The 20,532-nt window shown below is 46.4% G+C and overlaps 1 protein-coding gene across 3 annotated transcripts in view; it reads right to left on the bottom strand.

Annotated features, from left to right (window-relative positions):
- Positions 1–3,535: 3,535 nt before the first annotated feature.
- PTPRU (protein tyrosine phosphatase receptor type U) overlaps positions 3,536–20,532 on the bottom strand; it is a 324,630-nt gene continuing 307,633 nt past the window's right edge. For all 3 annotated transcript variants that reach the window (XM_074976599.1, XM_074976600.1, XM_074976602.1), the window contains one exon: positions 3,536–10,636. In XM_074976599.1, the coding sequence (XP_074832700.1) occupies positions 10,574–10,636 (63 nt within the window). In that variant the 3' untranslated portion in view covers positions 3,536–10,573. The remainder of the gene's footprint in view (positions 10,637–20,532) is intronic.

The following is a 20,532-nucleotide window of genomic DNA, read 5'->3' as shown; positions in this document are numbered from 1 at the left end:
AACACAACCTTGCACTCACCGTCTGGGCTACATCCATTGTACCTCTGACCCCCAGCTGTCAGGGCACATGTGGCCAGTCTGCCCACGCCATGCCTCTGCGTGTCAGGCCATGTCTCACCAGGCCACATGACCCTTGCTGAGCCTAAGCATGTGCTCTGCTGCTGGATGGAGGTTGTTTGAAGAATGGACACCCAGCTCGTGGGCCCTCTCTTTCCTGTTCAGAATGTTGCAATGGTCTAATGCAGGCTCAGGCTTTCATATGCAGAAAGCCAGTGGGTCTGCCACAGGTGGGTCATGGAGTTTTTATAGCATGGGAGGGGCAAAAAAAAAAAGGTTGTTACCCCCCCCACCCCCGGTTTAGCCTCTCTAAATGAATATGACAGGTACATGTGACCTAGGCACAAGAGCAGGGTCCAACTTCCAACACAACATGGCCACTGGTACAGCTGCCCCTGCATTCAACCCCCTCTGAAGCACACGGGCTTTCTGGTACCGGAAATGTCTTATTCCATGAAGTTTGAGCTGGCTAAATTCTTAGAAGTCCCTCCTAAGGGCCCATTCATGTGTCAAGCCATGAATGGTCCCAATGAACCCAGAACCTATTGTGTTAGCAGCTCAGACCTCTATCACCTGTATTATGGTTCAGAGATTGTAAGGCCAGAATGAACCAATAAGATCACTCAGTCTGACTTCCTGCCCAAAAAAGGGTAGATAGCCTCACCTACTGCATTGAGTCCCTAACGTCTGTGTGAGCAATAGCAGAGCTTTCAGAAGAGCACCCACCTTGTCCTTGCAGGGGTAGCTCCGTCAGCTTGTAGCAGTAGTAGGCTCTCCTCCACTCTGACAACCAAATATTGCGGACAACACATTATGTGTAGGTATCTCCCCTCAGCCTAGTTTTCCAAGAGACTGAGCACGTTCAGTTCTTATTGATGTCAGTGATAGTTGAGGACATTCATCTTGTGTTCACAGATTCCTTTTGAGTCATCTCCCACAGACGGGTAACAGGGAGGCTGCTAGATCTTCAGGCTGCACGGTCACACTGAGTGGCAGGAGAGTGGCTGTGAGTCAGCTATTACAATGACGACCATGGAGTAAGAATCTATGTCCAACAGAACTGAATGAAAGAGAAATCTTGCTGTAGACCCAAGAGTAGTGGGTTTTTGTTGTCCCAGCTCCTGGGGAAATTATATTCCTTCTGGAACATGGCTCAGGGCCAGCACTAAGCCTGAGTGGCAATACGCACAGTTACAGCCCTCTGTAAATAGAGATCTTGATTTTAATTTGCATTATTCTCCTTTTTATTATTTATTGGCAAAATGTAATTACTGCATACTTCACAAGCCTTAATTACAGCTGAAAAACAATCCCAACGACTCAATTATAATTTTTTTTCCTTGTGCTCCTTTAAATGAAGCCTCAACATTCTCTGGAAGTATTTAATATCGCAGCCCATTAAACTGAAGGCAGCTTTGTAACAAATAAATCACATCAAACAAAGCAGGCATGTTCATCCAGGGACATTCATGCACGCAGTAGGGTTTTATGGTCCAGCTGGGAAATGCATTAAAAGAATTTGTGTGTCACTATCACTGTTGCCGGGTGTCACCCACTCTGCATAAGAGGCCTCAGGGCAAGTTCAAACTTCTATCCATTCTAGGTACCACCATCACCTCACCACTCTATCCCCACCCTATCTGGGCACCTCACAGTCTTTGGTGTATTTACCCTCACACACAGTCCCCCACATCCCTGCCTAGAGAAAGAGGTATGATTAGGCCCATTGTACTAGCTGGGGACACTGAAGGGCCAAGACCCAGCTGAATTCAGTGGATTTTAGGTTCCTAAATACCTTATGAATCTGAGACTAAGGGGTGTCTCCAAGGGCATACAGGGCAAGGAATCATAGAATCATAGAATACTAGGACTGCAAGAGACCTCAAGAGGCCATCAAGTTCAGCCCTCTGCCCTCATGGCAGGAACAAGTACTGTCTAAACCATCCCTGATAGACATCTATCTAACCTGTTCTTAAATATTTCCAGCGATGGAGATTCTACAACCTCCCTTGGCAATTTATTCCACTGTTTGACCACCCTGACAGTTAGGAACATTTTCCTAATGTCCAACCTAAACCTCCCTTGCTGCAGTTTAAGTCCATTGCTTCTTGTTCTATCCTCAGAGGCCAAGAAGAACAAGTTTTCTCCCTCCTCCTTATGACACCCTTTTAGATACTTGAAAACCGCTATCATGTCCCCCCTCAATCTTCTCTTTTCCAAACTAAACAAGCCCAATTCTTTCAGCCTTTCTTCATAGGTCATGTTCTCTAGACCTTTGATCATCCTCGTTGCTCTCCTCTGGACCCTCTCCAATTTCTCCACATCCTTCCTGAACTGCAGTGCCCAGAACTGGACACAATACTCCAGCTGAGGCCTAACCAGCGCGGAGTAGAGTGGAAGAATGACTTCTCGTGTCTTGTTCACGACACACCTGTCAATCAACCCCTGATCTCTTCCATTCCAAACTAGCTTGACTGTGGTTTACTTTAAACTCTATTAGAATAGTCTCCAATGCTATCTCCTAGCAACTGGGGAGATGCCTAAATGATGTTTGCAGGACAAAGCTGAACTCTTGAATCTGGCTAAGGAAAGCAGCTGCTCTGTGTTAGTGAAGGTAAAACTGCTGGAGAGGCTTGTGGCCCAAGCCCTGCCCTCAAAGAAAGTGCCTCAGATGTCTCGGCCTCCATAATTGTGTTTGGTACCTCTAGGCCCAGAGCCAGAAACCCTTAGGCTCCTAACTCCAATTAACTTCACTGGGAGTTAGAAACCCAAATACCATTGAGAATCCAGATCCAGAAACGTTTCCAACTTTTCTTCCTTTCATCTTTAAAGATCTGCATTAGTCTTTGCAACATAAATGACCCTGGTAAAAATGGCCTGGGCCAGACCTTCCCTGATCCCTGCCTGCCACTCCTCTTTGATGGTGCAAATCAACATAGGTACTGTAGTCAAGGTCAAGCTCTCCAGCTGGTGTGAATTGGTGTAGCTCCACTGGACTTACCATCTTTTGCACTTTTGGTCCTATGGGTCTTATCATAATCCTTCCCTCTGCCATGCTCACAGTAAATGTAAGCAGTGAGGCTAGCCTGATGAAGTGACAGCTCTAAGCACACCATTAGCAGCTAGTGCAGCTGCTACTCCGTCTGTAGCAGTAAATTAGTATTAAGATCAAGCATGAAAATCTTCAGCCTGAGAAAGTATTTTATGAACCTTGCATTATTGCTGGATGGAAGCTGCTCCAGTGCCCCCACTTCTAAGAAGACCTTGCCTGCCCCAAGCCTACATTAAAGTCATGTGCATTGCAGTAGCCCTCCAGTCATGGCTCAGGACCACACGTGGTGCCAATTGCTGTATAGTCAAGTCTGGGGAGTGGTGCCCTATAGCCATAGCTTTCCCATCAAGGAGGACAAGGAAGGCTTGGAGACAAACACATGAAGGCATCATGAACAGGAACGAGTGAAGGACTCAGAGGCCATCACAAATTTAGAACATTTATTTATGCAACTTATTTTTCGCAAAAGAAAAGAATGCCAGAGAAAAAAGGAAGTTAAGATCAGCCACGTATGTGTGGTATAAACCACATTAGCAATGCCACTCTCTTGGCATCCCTCTTACCAGTTCCCACCAATACACAAGACTCTTCTGCTTGTCTGCTAAGCAGAGATCTGCAATCACTCTGTCACCTTTGTCAATGAAACATGCCAAACAGTATTAGGCTCTTCTGCAGTTTCCCTCATTCTTAAGCCGCTGTCTTCTGACATCAGTGAGGACAAAATGAGTGCGATTTTGGCATTTCTTGCTTTTTTTTTAATTTCATTTTTATTATTTTTTATTAAAAAGAAAAAAACACCACTGTATTTGTAATAGCAATAAACATTATCCATATTAACAACAGTGTGTGTGTGTGTGTGTGTGTGTGTGTGTGTGTGTGTGTGTGTGTATATATATATATATATATATATATATATGTATGGCTATGTACAGGATGGCCTTGCCTCATGTTGTACTAACGTCTCGTTAGCAGTTGAAGGTTGGTTAGTTATAGCACTTTGATTTTTTTAAAGCTTGCCCTTCCAAAGAGCATCACTAAAAATTCAGAGACGGACAACAAAGAGAATATCAAAAAAACTTGCATGTAAAACTCATATACAGCTCATCCAGACTCTGTTTCACCTCCAGAATGAAGGTGGCAGGGGGGTGTCGAATTTTTTTGCATGCCTTTCTGGTAGCATTTTACCTGTGAGCACTGGAACAAATGAGTGGGAAGGGAAAAAAAATTCACACTGCCGAATATTTTCTACCCTCTGCTCAGAATAAATTGGAGATAATGCACAAACAACCCACACTGGAGGTACCAAGTGGGACCTTGGGGGCAGGGCAACACACTCAAAAACCGTAACAAGTTTTCCAGTTCTGCCACACAAAATATAACATTTTCAGTTCATAGAAAATATTTACTTGTTTATTTCCAGAAATGAAAGCCCAGTCCCTTCTAATCTCATCTTCCCCTTGGATCTAACATTCTTCTGCCAGAGCTCCATAGGTGGTGGCAATCACGAGGACCAACTTATCTATCAGCCATTCCACTCATCTGATTTACATAATACCCATTATATAAAGCACTAATTCACTTGGCATTGGCCATGAAGAAGGAACGAAAGTAGTAACACTGTTGCTATGACCCAGCCCTGCCATTCTCCTCCAGGCAGTACAAAGAGACATTAAACTTGTGAACAGGACTGACGGCAATCAGATCTACATTTTATTTCAGTTCAGGCTTTTAATGCAGGTAGTGGGATTACTCCTTATAGAATCATAGAATTCTAGGTCTGGAAGGGACCTCAGGATGTCATCTAGTTCAGCCCCCTCCCTAAAGCAGGATCAATTCCATCTAAATGATCCCAGCCAGAACTATATCAAGCTGGGACTTAAAAGCCTTAAAAACCTCCACTCCTCACTGGGAGCATCACTGCAGAGTCTGATGCTCTGGCCAGGGTAAAGCAAAGTATCAGCTTGTGTCAGGGTGGGACGGCAGTGCAGAGATTTAAGAATAAAAGATGGTGAGGAGGAGAGGCTAACTCATGAAGGACTCCGTTGTGAGCATTTGGAGATGGGCCCTGCAGCAGTTCACCACAGTAGCTCTCCAGTTTGGTTTCTTTCTGATTCACTGGTTTGTTCTTTAAGGAGCCTGCAGTATCGTTGCAAGTAGGCAGTGATGGAAGATGTGCCTGTTGTAGTCCTTGGAGCAAATGATCATTAGAACTGTGTCACACAAAGCCAGGTGTTTGGTGATATCAATGGCAAATCTCCCATGTCTGGACAGATTCTGAGCTAGGTTATTCCAGTGCCAAAGCCCTCAGTAGTTATCAGACGGGTAGCCAGGTTAGTCTATAACTTCAAAAACTAGCAGTCCTGGGGCACCTTAGAGACTAGTGTGGAAGTATAAGATGTGACATTGTACATAAAAGAGTTACATTGTAAAAAGAGCTTAAATCACACTATGCTACAATGTCACTTCTGAGCTCAAGAAGGGAAAGTTATGTTGATACTGTGTGTAGGAATGTAGGGTGGGTTTGGATGGAGCCAGGTATGCCTGGGGAAGCAGGAAGCAGAGCAGTAGGTGCTAGACAGTAATTAATTAAGGTACCCAGGGAGTCATTGGCAGGGGATTGCTGAGGGTGATATGGAAATGAAGATACGTGACTGGTCTCAGGGACTATATGGGGTGTGTGTGTGTCTGGCTTTTTTTCCTTTGTCTATTAACTTGCCTTCTTGATCTGTATAAGTTAAGAGACCTGAGCCCTGGGAGGGGACTCACTTTTCTAAATGTATTAGCAGAGCAGCTTTGCTAATAAACAGAGTGGTCTGACAAATTGTGAGTCTTGAGTCTAACTTTGACACTAGCAAACAGATCATGAGCTTCTGTGGATGGCATTTCCACCCATCTGAAGAAGTGGGTTTTACCCTGAAAACTCATGACCTAATAAATCTGTTAATCACTAAAGCACCACAGGACTGCTCAGCAGTTATGTCACATTTACATGCCACCGTACTGAGAACCGACCCTTTGCCAAATGTCATGGCACAGCTGCCCAGAGACCTCAACAGGCCTCCTCTAGGAGGAGTTAACTTCATCTGACGCAGACACTTAGGCTCTCTGCTCAATTCACAGGCAACTCATGGGGGAGCACAGGGGGCACAAGTGCACACCCCCAGTGGTGTCCCCCTGCACTCACCATCAGCACTTGGCAGCTTCCAATGAGTGTGGGGGGAGTCCCGCCCTCCCCCTGGAGCAGTGCAGCCTGAGAGCAGGGTGAGCTTCCTCGCTCATGCTACTGTCAGGCCACACTGCTTGGCAGAGGGGCTGCCCTGTACTCACCAGAAGCAGTTTGACACTTGTGCGGGAAGAGGCAGGGTCTGGGTGGAGCAGGGGCAGGAGGAGAAACAGGGGTGGGGCATGGGACAAGCAGGGGAGGGAAGGGGGGCAAGGCAAGGGCATGTGGCATGCCCCCCTCCCCCCACCAATCCCTGCACCAGTCACCTCTGGTTCAGGTCATTGGGTGCACCCTGGGATGCCACCTCCTGGTAAGCATGGAACCTACAGCTGTTTAATAACAATGGATGCATCAAAGCTAGAAGCATTGAACTGAAAGCCATGTAAATGATATAGGCTGTGTCTACACGTGCCCCAAACTTCGAAATGGCCATGCAAATGGCCATTTCGAAGTTTACTAATGAAGCGCTGAAATGCATATTCAGCGCTTCATTAGCATGCGGGCGGCAGCGGCGCTTCGAAATTGATGCTCCTTGCCGCCGCGCGGCGCGTCCAGACGGGACTCCTTTTCAAAAGGATGCTGCCTACTTCGAAGTCCCCTTATTCCCATGAGCTCATGCAAACTCTCCTCCCAGATATCTGTATCCTGTCCATATTTGTAGTCTGTTCTTCTATGGACCCATGGCCACCCTTCTGCAGAGCTAGGCAGGCTTATTCTCTCACAGCTTTGCTGACAAGCCAGTCACCTTCAGCCACTAAATCATTCATGAAGTTCTTTCAGGTCTTCCACTATCTCCGTGTCCTTCCAGCAATGACATGCCCTTCCACACCCAATCTGGCACTCTAAGCCACAAAGTCACCCAATGTATGCAGTAAGCAGGGCCTTGGGGAGAGGGTTTAATGCCACTCCATTGCTTTTACATTATAAGAGTGATTCAGAAATTAAATGGAGAAGCTCTTAAGCATGGTGCCAGACATTGTCTGAATGCCCTGCCCTGCCTTTGACACACTGAACCTTGTTCTGAGGCTGCCTGACTGCCAGGGGGTTTGGATTTGGCCATCTGTGGGGTCTGTGTGCCGCCCAGCCTTTCCTAGCAGGCGAGGGGACAGGCATGTGTGGCACATGCTCTGAGGAAGCAAGTGCCTGCTCTCACCTCCACCGATCCCATTTTGTGCCACTGCTGAAGGGGCTTTCATCTCCTCAAGACTACAGGTCTGGCAACCTGGGACCAGTTCATGTACAAGCTGGCAGGGTTTTATACTCAGTCACATTCTTCACGATCCCCTCCCCCACTCTGCTCTGCTCAGGATTGGGGATGAACACTAGAGCTGGCTGGGAAATCCTGGCCTCCATCCCCGCAGCAGCTGTGAGGAAAAAGAAAATGTTTTTATCTTGGGCAAAGTATTTCTTCAGGTTTCCACTAAATAACCAAATGGGCTTTTTAGGAAAGTGGGTTTTTTCCTGCAAAATGTTCCATTTTCTGTTGGAAAACAATTTCTCCATTTAAAATGCTTTGGCAGAAATTTTTCATTCCATCTGAGTGAAGTGCTCAAGGGGTGCACACTGCCCAGCAGTGCCTCCCTAAGCCTTGGTCAGTTGGAAAAGCCAGTGCCCTGAGGATAGTCCCGAAACACGGCCTTAAGAACTGGAATATGGCCTAGACTGCCAGAAGCATTCAGCTGGACCTATCAGGCATGGTCTAGCTAATACTTAGTCTTGCCTTTCTCAAGGTCTCATATAATCCTACCTTTCTATGATTCTACAAAGAGTTGCTGGTCTTTCAGGGACAGCTAGTTAGCTGACGTAAACCAGCATTACTCCACTCATTGCAATGCAGCCACGCCAATTTATACAAGCTGAGGAGCTGGCTGTCAGCTCTGAGTCCACTCAGAACAGATGAACTACAGTGAGGTTGAATTTAGCATGGTATTTCCCATTGTAAACCTACAAGGCACCACACATATGATGGCACAGTCAAATATCATGGGAAAAGTGGCTGATTGCGGGGTAGCTTAGGATGGCTCTGGGTAGACTTAGCTAGAGGCAAGTCACTGACAGCTGGGCATAGCTATTGAATAGTATGGCTGCACACAGCGCCATCAAGCAGATAAGGATGTTGGCATCTGATCTCTTTCCCAAAGACAGTAATTCTATCATGGGGCAAGAGATTGCAGCCTGACCCTTGAGTCAGATTGGCAGCCCTCAGCTCTCTGAGTTATGGTGGCACATACCACACTTGCTGCCACTTGCTGCTGCTTGTTGCAGCTAGTTGTGGAGCAAGACTGGAAATGAGTTGTTCAGTGGAGCAGCGAACCATCAGCAGAGACCAGGAGCTGCCTGAAATGGCAAAGTAGCTTTTTAACAGCTCACCTATGAACACTGAGAGCAAGCAACAGTTAAACCAGCAGGTTCAGAGTAATTCCGTTCCAAGCCCAAGTCAGCCTGGCTGTCAGTGCCATTCCAGTTTTAATTATTGCAGAGGATAACACAAAGGATTCAGGGTCAAGACTGAGAGGCAATGGCTGAACTACGGACAAGAACCCTCCCTGTATGTCACCCCCAAAGCTGGACGCTGTATGGGCTGCATCCTGCTGGAATGAACCGACATCAGGATGAAGTACAGGAAAGTGACCGTTGATCAATGCAACCAGAAACTGAAAAGTTTTGTCCACATCAGTTGATGTTCCATGACTTTGACCTTGCTGCACCTTCTTATAAGAAAGCTTCCTCATGTGTCACCCCAGCTCACCTCATCTCTGCCCTTCCATACCAGCTCGCTGCAGCTCACTGCTCTCTGGGACAGCTGCAGTTGCCATCTGTATGTTGGCTACAAGGCCAGATCTCCCACCCTCATCCTTGCCTGCTCAGCTGCCCTAAGAATTAGACCCCCAAATCTATTATTACCTATCTGTGTAGGTTCTAATCCCCATTTCAGAGCAGAGAAACTGAGGACTTCCTAGAAGTGTCACTTGGGTGGATCTAGATTTACTGAGGTGTAACACCCTGCAGCATCAGGGCTGTGATTGCAAGTGAGTTCTGCATTTACAATGGTATCCACAAGAGAACATTTTGGCCCACTGGCTTCAAAAGGAATCAGTCTGATTTATGCCAGTTGTAACTGCATGCTGATTTGGCCATTCCTTGGGGTCCCCCTGGCTCTAAACTCATGGTTGAATTTGACTCTCCTGCTTGAAATATTTTTACCTTACTTTTGAGGCCTCCACCGTTTCCAGCTGTGGCTACCCAGCCCAGACCTAGTCCCATGCACCTGCTGGTGCTGGCAACTCTGGCTCAATCACACAGCTTGAGACACACTGAAAGAATCAGATTTCCAGGAAGCATTGAGAACTCACCCTCTGGAAATCAGGTACCTTTAATGTATCTCATTGTGGGCATCCAGAATCACTTAGTCACTTCAGATAATCTTGGCAGGATAGCTCAGCCTGGGAGTGAGCACCTGGACAAGAGCATTCATTATGGCCCTTCCCCATTTAATACAACCTGGATTCCACCGTTCTCATGTGTGGAAGGGGCTGTATGCTGTAGGAACATATGCAGATGAAATACGATTCTATCAGGAATCCAGAAAGCTGGCATCCATTAGTGAACAGCTAACTCAGGATTAAAACTGAGTCTGAAAACAACCCAACTCACTTTAGTGTCTTCACTTCAAGATGGCTGGTATTGCCACATATGGCAAAGCCTGCAGAAAACCTCTTGGGCTCCTCAGAAAAGCTGCTTAGACTGAAAATAGAATTAACATCCCCCCCACCCCCGCTCCCCAAAAAGCCTGTTGTTTCCATGAAGTGTTTACAGGCTTGAATTCCTCTCTTTTTTCCATTCTCACTTTGCATCTGGTTTAGCCTTGGCCTGCTCTGCACGTTGGAAGTCTCCAAAATTGTCGGTCCTCTTGCTTGTCCTTCCTTCTGTGTGCTCGTTATACAGCCATGGCTGTCACCGAGGCATCATTAGTAGTGGCACTAGGGCTGGCAACAAGCCTGTCTGAGCGCTGCCCCATGCGGAGGGTGGAAGGAGGGGCTGGGCGATGGAGAAACATGGGGTGAAGATCTAGAATGGCTGGCATTTCCTCACGTCCTGCCTTTCATTGATGTATTTTTTTTCTTCTGTCCATCATTATTTTTCCCCCTTGCACCAGTAGCATTAGCTCGAAGTCTGAGTGCAAAATACTTGTTTGGTATGAACCCTAAACAAACATTTGCCTTCCATCTTCTGGCACAGTGCTATCTTTTCTCCATTGATTCCAGGTATTCCAGTGCTATGTCGTAGCAGAAATGATACTGTTCCTTTAAGAAGAAAAAAAAATGTGTGAAGAGCGAAACTAAAGAGCTGCACAGCTTAAGCCACTTGTCCTAGAAGCACAAGGTCCTAGAAAGCAACAAAAAGGAGCAGAGCAGGAACCAGACTATTGCAACTTTCATTTTCCCCTTTAATTATAATTGTATTTATATTACATTACATTACTTCAAATTAAGGAAAAAGTAACTTAAAAATGGAAAAATTCGAATGCTCTATTTTGAACATGTTCTAATTCAACATTTCGACCTTATAGCTACATTTTTTCCATTTGTTTTCAAAAACTCTTCTTCACTGCTGACATGTTTCCACAAAACCTTTTGCTTTTGGCATTGATATTTTCCAAGGGAAAAACATACCAATGGTATTTTCCAGCCAGCTTTGTTCAGGATCAATGCCACGTGCTCTTGAGCACCATCTACTGTTACCATTAGCTATGAACTACCTCCCTACAGAGATACTGACAGTGCTTTTGGGGAAGTCTTGTAACATTACCGTAGGTGTTGGAGACAAGTTACTCACCATTGTAACTGTTGTTTTTCCAAATGTGTTGCTTGTATATATGCAAGTTTGGTGGGCGCATGCTGCATGCACAACAGTTGGAAAGTTTTACCTTACCTGCTTCCCATCAGCTTGGCTGTGGAGTCCCTGGAACGGCACTGGTGAGGTGCCCTAGGCATGACAGCCCCTTAGTTCCTGCTTCCTGACTACTCCAACATTGGGGCAGGCGAGGGGTTTCAAAAAGATATGAAGAACACATCTCAAAGAGTAACAGTTACAGTGGTGAGTAACCTCTTTTTCTTCTTCAAGTGCTTGCTCACATCCATTCACATTAGCCAAATCCAGGAGGAGGGGTCAGAGTCGACGTGTGGCTGACTCAAGGACAGCAGCCCTGAAGGCTGCATCCCATCTAAACTGTTGCATAGTGGCATTTAACGCAATGTAAAAGTGTGTACTGAGGACCATGTTGCAACGTGACAGCTTTCCTGGAGAAGAATGTGAACCAGGGAGTAGAGGAAGCTTGAGCTCATGTAGCATGCATTGTAATAGGTGGCAGGGTAATCTTGGTGAGGTCATAGTCTGTTCATATGCAAGATGTGATCCAGGAAGAGCACCACTGCAATGAAACCCCCAAGAAGCCCTTTCGTACACTCAGCAACCACCACAAAGAGCTGTGAAGTCTTGTGGAAGGGCTTGGTCCTTTTAATGTAGAAGCAAGCATGCGCCTCACACTGAGAGAGTGCACCTAATAATCCTGTGGGGAGCTTTGATGTTTAAGGTGTAAGACAGGAAGGAAGATGTCCTGACTAGTATGGAAGCTGGAGACCACTTTTGGCAGGAAAGCTGGGTGAGGGAGGAGTTTGACTTTATCCATGGAACACCATGTACAGGGTTCCCAACATGAGGGCCTGGAGCTCAGACACCCTACTGGTGGAGGTGACGGACACCAGGAAGGACACTTTTCAGGAGAGGTAAAGGATAGAGCATGTGGCCAAAGGTTCAAAGGGTATATGTGGGGGGAGACTGCAATACCCGAAATACCATGTTAGCATCCCAGGCTGGAACTGGCAGGCAGGATAGCAGGTGAAGGTGGTCCATGCCCTTGAGGAAGTGCCCTACCATGTGGTTCGTGAAAACAGAATGCCCACCCTTCCCAAGATGGAAGGCTGAGATGGCTGCCCAATGGACCTTGAGGGAAGAAGAAATGAGACACTGCTGCTTCAGGGAAACAAGGTAATCCAGCACCTGGCAGACAGAGGTAGACATAGGTATGAGGTCATGCTGAAGACACAAGCAGAAGAAGTGTGTCCATAACCAAGTACAAACACTGTGTAGATGGCTTGCTGCTGCTGAGGAGGACTTGCTGCATGTGTTCGGAGCACGCCTGCTCAACGGGGTTCAACCACAAAGCTGCCAGGTCCTGGGCCTCCACCTGACTGAATGATCCCACAGGAGCCAATCGCCCTGGTTGTGCACACAGCACACACACACCACTCACTTGACGAGATATGAGCAGAAGAACTAGGGGTACTGGGAGGGCTGCTGCACTCTCTCACTTGAAGTTTTTTTTCATCATATCCACGATTTACAGTGTGGCTCAATGGCTTGCAGCACCTGCACTGTACAGACCATTCCAGAACCACTGAATATTACCCGTTCGTTTAAAAAAAAAACCAAAAACGTAATTTTGAGAAATGGTGCCTGGATGACAGGCCTGGGGTCAAAGGTCATGGCTTAGCCAGCCGGGGCAATGGCAGCACGAGCATCCTACAAATCACCTCAGCAAGGTAACTCAACCCTGATGCAGATCTACATCTCAGGAGGAAAGAGGAGTTCATGCTCCACGGTTCGATCACTTCTCAGCCTTCCCATTAAGACTGCTGACAGGGGAGCCCAGTCATGCTAATTGCATGTGTGTGCGTATGTATGTGTGGGGGGTGAATTTAATTCCATGGATTTGGTTATTCATTAGTGTCAGTGGACGCGCCCACCTGAGTGGATCTGCTAACCATCTGAGTGTAGGCTCAGAGCCCAGCACTGCATGGACAAAGTGTGTCTCCAGGGCACTGCATGTCTCAACTGCTCCGTACATATTTAAGTGCTATGATGGCAGCTTGAGGGCCTGGCCCTGGAATTATGGCATCAAAGGGAGTCTTACCGTTCACATTCAAGGAAGTGAGTGTTAAACAAACCGCTTCCTGCAGCAAAGACTTACAATCATCCTCTCAGGATGCCTGCACTGTGAGCACAGCTGAGTCATTTTAGCTCCCTTGGTACAGGTACACTTAATTCGTGCACATACCAGTCTGGGTTTAGTGAGTGTGGTTATAGTACCCTTGTCTGCATATGTGTGTCAAAATTTACCTGGGCTATAATTGCTACCATATGCATTGATTTTTCTATATTTAGAAGATCTACAGGATCTTATTTTCTCATTAGAAAAAGGACTAAAAATAATGACTTCCTCTTAATGGCAGAATTATTATGTATTCATATAGATTGGCCCTAAAGTTTACTAGGATATCTCTGCAATGGACAGCTGGCAGTTTAAGAGTGTGATTGCACGTGAATGCACTGTGCTAGATAAAGATGGAAAAAGTACTCAAAAAGTTACTTGAGTAAAAGTGTAGATGCTTTTAGAGGGTGGGCGGAATGTAAAGTACAAGTCACTCGTGTTCCTCTGGAAAGCTACTTGAGAAAACACACACACACACACACACATATCTACTTTTTACTCAAGTATGCAGAAGTGAAAGCAGCTGCACTTTTACTCAAGTAACTTTTTGGGTACTTTTCTCACCTGTGATGGCAATAGAGCAGATCTGGTACCTTTATCAAACTGATCCCTTTTCCCACTATCAGAGTACGTACACAGTCTACTTCTGTCATGACTGAATGTCTGTAAAGGGTTAAACCCAGACACAGTGGGTTCTCAGTCGGCAAGCAGCCAGGTGAGCCAATAGGAAGAGAAGGGATTCTTTGAATTGAAACAGTTGCCTGCTGAAGGGTGTCTTTTCTTTGTCTGGCCAGAGCAGAGAGATCAAGACATTTTAATCCTGGGCAAGCTTAATGAATCCAGTAAATAATCAGGCCACAGCATGACCTGGGCATACAGATATGTAAGTAGAAGGAACTGTTTTGTCAGACGTGATCAGGGTATTTCTATTTTGGGTTTGGTGTGGAAATTCTTAGGCTGACTTATGTATTCACCCCCGTCATGTGTATCTTCTAAACTGAATCCCAGGGAAGTAATTCTCTGTGCTTATCACTTTCTTGCTATACTTTATATTTTGTTTTATTAATAAATTACATTTTTATGGGCAATGATTTGATTCCCATGTCCTAAAGCAGAGTCTGTGTATATTCATGCCTAAGACTGGAAGGTCAGCTAGCAGATTACAGCTTAATTTCTTTGTTTTCAAGCTATTGCCTAAGGGAGGCTTAAAACCAGGGTTACCCCACAGGGAGACATCCCAAGTGTGTCTTCCTGGGATTTAAAGGTTTTTTTTCCTCAGTTGGAGGGTGGCAGTTACCTCCCAGGGTCAGGGAATCTGTGACGTGGGGAAGCTCTTCAAGCAGAGCATAGATATTTTTAAGGTCTTTTGTGGGCCCCCACCTGCACTTGGAGTGTCAGAGTGGGGATCAGGCCTGACAACTCGCGTTCCCCAGCCCATGAGAGCATCAGACATCACAAGCTGTGACTTTGGGAGTGGGATAAGGTTTGGGACCCTGCCAGAATAACAAGGATCCTGCTTGCATGTGAACATGAAGACGGGAGGGTGAAAAAAGTGCCATCACAGAAAATCTGTGCTAAAGAGCTAAATCCTTCCAAAGCACAACTATCCAGGGAGCTCTGCAGGAGGAATCAGTGGGCCTTCAAAAAGAATCCATGGAGAGAAGATGGGTACCACAGTGCTGGCCCAGATATGTGTGTGTGGGGTGGGGGTGGGGATGAGGGGGGGAGGGTGGAGCACCAGGGGAAGGAAAGCAAAGAGAGGAGGCAGCCCTAGCAGAAATTAAAACCACAGAATGCTTTTGGATTAAGGAAAGGGATTGTTTCAATTTATAATAATGTAGAAATATCCTCCCACAAAAGGCAGCCAGTGTGTGGGGAGGGGGAAGGTACATGGGCCAAATCCACAACAGGTATGAAGTAGAGCAGACCCCCTGGCTTCAGAGAGGCTACACCCATTTACTCCAGGGGGAGATCTGGCCCATAGTGGCTCCATCAGATTGAGTTTCCTGGAATAGACATTTCAGGTTCATTTGAGGCTGGGAAAAGATTGCGTTCTGATCCGAAATGCTGCTTTTCTTCTAATGCCTTTGCAATTTAAACTAATGGGTCTGATGACTGTCACTGTGCCTTTTTATTACTCGTCCTTCCACCTGTTTCCCTGATGTAATTCCTGACACAAAGCACACCCCTCCTAAAGCCATTTCAGTTTTAAAGTGAGGGATTGTATAATTCAGGAAAACCAAACACTCTTACCAGCTTGCTTTGAAAAAAACACAGGAAACCAATCTGGTTCCTCTCACTAAGCAACAAAACCCCAGGCTTGACCTCTGTGTATCTCTCCTCCAAGCCAAATGTAGGCCATGGGCCTCTAACCCCATGCAGGCCTGCTCCTAGCAGCTGCACCTCTACTGTCTTTTTGTGGACACACTTGTAGGCGAATCACTCCCTTGTGTGGAGAGGCCAGCAGCACCATGAAGGTGTGCGACTCATGCAGTTCATAACTGTCATGCCCCATCCCCGCCCCAGCACCAAACCAGGGCAAATGATTTAAAAACAGGCCTTAAAACTGAACCAATGGCCTGCGATTCAACAGGGCCACTGAAAACCTCTGTGAACCCACAACTATTGTGTGGGACAAGACACTCCTTGGCTGTGTCTACACGTGCCCCAAACTTCGAAATGGCCATGCAAATGGCCATTTCAAAGTTTACTAATGAAGCGCTGAAATGCATATTCAGCGCTTCATTAGCATGCGGGCGGCAGCGGCGCTTCGAAATTGACGAGCCTTGCCGCCGCGCGGCGCATCCAGACGGGGCTCCTTTTCGAAAGGACGCCACCTTCTTCGAAGTCCCCTTATTCCCATGAGCTCATTGGAATAAGGGGACTTCGAAGTAGGCGGGGCCCTTTCGAAAAGGAGCCCCGTCTGGACGCGCCGCGCGGCGGCAAGGCTCGTCAATTTCGAAGCGCCGCTGCCGCCCGCATGCTAATGAAGCGCTGAATATGCATTTCAGCGCTTCATTAGTAAACTTCGAAATGGCCATTTGCATGGCCATTTCGAAGTTTGGGGCATGTGTAGACATAGCCCTTGGCTGTTCTCCGCTGCTCTCCGCTCTGTAGTGAGCTGGGACCAATGAAGGTATGAAGGCAAATCATGGCTGAGTGCTTGATCAGGGAATGCCTACTCTGCAGCCAGAGGTGCGGTCACTGCCTGTGTATACACAGCCGAGCGGGCTTTGAGCTAGCTAGTTCCAAGAACAGCAGTGAGGCTGCAGCAGCCTGTACAAGCCTGCCTGGCACGCCGGGTGCATACTCGAGTGGCTAACCCACGCTGCTGCAGCTTCACTGGTATTGTGACTGGAGCTAGCAAGCTTGGGTATGGCTACCTGGGCTGAAGCCACACCTCTGGCTGCACCAAAAAAACTCTGTCCATTGCCACACACAGCTCTGGGCACCAAACTCCTAAGCTTGAGCACCACCCGCTGCTCTGGTCCTGGACTCCCACACAGCTCTGCCAATGCACATCAGCCCTTCTCAGCAGCAGAGCCCCCAGTGTCTCCCTTCTAACCAGCAGCAGTCATCCAGTCATGCTGAAGCCCTCAGTGTCCTCCTCAGAGCAGCTTTTAACCCACCCAGCTGACCACCAGACCAGACCAGATCAGCAGAGTTCAGACCTAAGGCTTCCAGCAGAGAAAGGGCCCGACTGTGAGCTACCTGCATTGCCTCCAAGGGCCATACATCCTGCGTGGCTGTGTATTAGAGCTCTGACAGTGCAATAGGGATGTCTTGGGCACAAAACCCCTACGGCCCGTGCTGCTCACCTGACCCATCCCTAGCCCTGTGCAGCCTGGTCCGGTCACAAGGCACTCTCTGGAAAGCCTGCTGAGTGTGTTTGTGAGGGGGCAGCTTCTGCTGAGGAATGGCTGGCAGAATGGAGGTTCCACCAAAGCAGCGCCCTGCTGCCTGGACACAACACAGGCTGGCAGAAACAAAGGCTCCACAAAGGGCATTAGAGAGAGCTGGGAAGAGGCCAATGGCAAGGCAGGGGAGGGGAAGAGCTATTGGGAAGCCTGGTTATTGTGTGAGCTGTACCCTGATGCCAACACCAAAGTTCACAGAGGTGAAGGCCAGAAGAGCTCACTAGAACTTCTAGTCTGACCTCATGCATATAATAGGCTACTGTATTTCACCTAGCTACCCCTGCATTGAGCCCAAGGCACTTGACAGTATAGAACAGAAAGTGACTTGGACTGTGCTGGAGTCGTATGGAGTGGATGGCAGAATAATATGGTTGTTGAAGGCTATCAGTGACAATGTGGATACAGCAGTGAGAATGTGTGGAGAATTGAGAAGCTGGTTTAGAACAAATAGAGGTACAAGACAAGGAGATCCGACATCACTGAGTATCTTCTTTGCGCATCTAGAGAGTGATGGACAAGATCAGGAAGAGGTAGAAGGGATATCTGTGCATGGGATAAGAATTAACAACTTGAGGTTCGCAGATGATATAGTTAACATTGAGGAAGATGAGAAGCTAGTGAAAACAGTGCAGGTGCTAAACGAGGAAGGGAAGTAGTACAGACTGATTATAAACATCGATAAAACAAAAACAATGGTATTTGGAGATAAAGAAATAGGAAGGAAGGTCAGTGTAGATGGGATTGAACTAGAGAACAGAGAAGTTCACGTAGGTGGGGAGCAACATAATGTATGATCTAGACTGGAAGAAGGAAATAGCGAGTAGAATAGCAAAAGCAAGAGACTCTAGAAGAATTCCACAGAGACTTTAACAATCTACACCCCACCATCAACTTATGCTTTGATTACACCTCGCAAGAGATACATTTCCTGGACACTACAGTACTAATCAAGGATGGCCTGATCAGTACCACACTGTACCAAAAACCTACTGATCGCTATACTTACCTACACCCTTCTAGCTTCCATCCTGCACACATAACTGGATCCATTGTTTACAGTCAAGCTCTTAGATACAATCGCATTTGCTCTGATCCAACTGACAGAGACCAAAAACTACAAGATCTTTACCAAATATTCATAAACCTGAATTACCCACCAGGAGAAATAAAAAAACAAATCGACAGGGCCAGATGAATACCCAGAGACCAGCTACTCCAAGATCGGCCCAAAAAAGCCAAGAGCAGAACACCACTGCTCATCACCTACAGCCCCCAACTCAAACCACTACAACGAATTATTAAAGACCTACAACCTGTCCTTAATCAGGATGCCACACTCCAGAAGGCCCTAGGTGACATGCCTGTTCTCTCTCCTACAGACAACCTCCCAAACTTATGAGGATCCTCACAAACAGCGACAGTCTATACCCCAGGAATACCAGTCCTGGAACCTTTCCTTGCAACAAAGCCTGCTGCCAGCTTTGTCCACATATCTTCTCCGGAAATACCATCACTGGACCTAACCAGGTTACTCACAGAATCACGGGCACTTTCTCATGCTCCTCTACTAACATCATCTATGCCATCATGTGCCAACAATGCTTAGATGCTTTGTATATTGGACAGACTTCTCACTCCCTTAGACAAAGGGTTAATGGGCACAAAACAGACATCAAAACTTTCCAGACCCACAAACCAGTTAGTCAACATTTTAATGGAATGGGCCATTCTGTAAATGACTTAAGAGTATGCATGTTACTGAAAAAAAAATTTTGCACCGCTATTCAAAGAGAAACAGCCGAGCTGGCTTTTATATTCACATTTGGCACATTAACACGTGGTTTGAACTGGGATGGGAATTTTCTGACTCACTATAGGGGCTCATCTGCATACTTGGCTTAATCTAATTCACGACCTTCCCCTCATCCACCCCTCCACTCTCTGATTTGATCACCTTGATCATTTTTTTCTGATTTGTCCTCCTTGATTATTGTTTTTGGTTCTCTGTGCCTTAAATATTGAGTCTGTTCTGGTCTGGTTATGGTCTGAAGAAGTGGGTCTGTCCCACGAAAGCTCACCTAATAAATTATTTTGCTAGTCTTTAAAATGCTACTTGACTGCTTCTTGTTTTAAAAGCAAGAGTGAGTTTGAAGGCAATGGATAAGATCTGGAAAAGCAAAGCAATTAGCTTAGAAATGAAAAGCTGAGCATCTTGAAAATGTGTGTATTCAGCAGCTTGTTGAACGGATGTGAGACATGAGTGATAACAAAAAATTCAAAGAGAAGAGAATGAGTAGATGATATAGTAGATTGGTGTGGAGCTAGTCTACAGAAACTAAGCCCCCCTGACTGGACAGGTAAAAGATGGAAGGAAATAGTGAGAGAGGCTTCAAAAACAAACCCCATGGTTGCTGCCTCTGCTGCTGACTTGGAAAAGCATCTTCGATAAAGGCATTAGGTCTTGATTAACATCACATGACAGAGAATCTACCACTTTCCTTGGGTGTTTGTGCAAGTGGTTGATCAGCCTCACTGTAAAAAAAAAAAAAAAAAAAAAAGAGTGCCTGACTTCTAATCGGAATTTTCCTGGCTTTGGTTTCCATCCATTGGTTCTTCTTCTGCCTTTCCCAACTAGATTAACAAGCTGTGTAATATCGATGTTTGCTCCCTGCGTAGGTCCTGATATGCTGCAAAATCACCTCTCAATCTTCTTTTTGACAAACTGAACAGACTGAGCTCTCTCACTGTCAGGCATTTTCCCAGCCTGCAAATAATATTTGATGCTCTTTTTTGCACTCCCCCCTTCAAATGTTCCACATCCTTTTAAAATATGTGTCCAGAGGACTTGTACCTGGTGTTCCAGTTTTGGTTTCACTGATGCCACATACAGATCTAAAATCCCCGCCACATTTTACATATCCCAGGATTACACCAGCTCTTTCGGCCACTGCGCGCTCACGGTGAGTTACTTAGGACCCCTGCGTCCTTTGCACAGTCACACATTTTGTGGGTGTCATTGGTGTTCCTTGTCCAATTGTATGTCCAATTGTATACCTGGCTGAATTAGACACAGTTTGTTTGAATAGGCCCAGTTTACCAATAAATTCAGGATGCGACTGGCTCTCCTCATGCATTACCTGCAAATTCCATCAGCAGTGATTACACATGGGCCCTCCGCACTGACCTTTATTTTTTGACATGTCAGTTAGTCCATTCTTACTCCATTTAACAT

This window comes from Carettochelys insculpta, chromosome 24 (genome assembly GCF_033958435.1).
Source record: "Carettochelys insculpta isolate YL-2023 chromosome 24, ASM3395843v1, whole genome shotgun sequence".
Classification (NCBI taxonomy): Eukaryota; Metazoa; Chordata; order Testudines; family Carettochelyidae; genus Carettochelys; species Carettochelys insculpta.
This window is presented reverse-complemented; position numbering and strand designations above follow the sequence as displayed.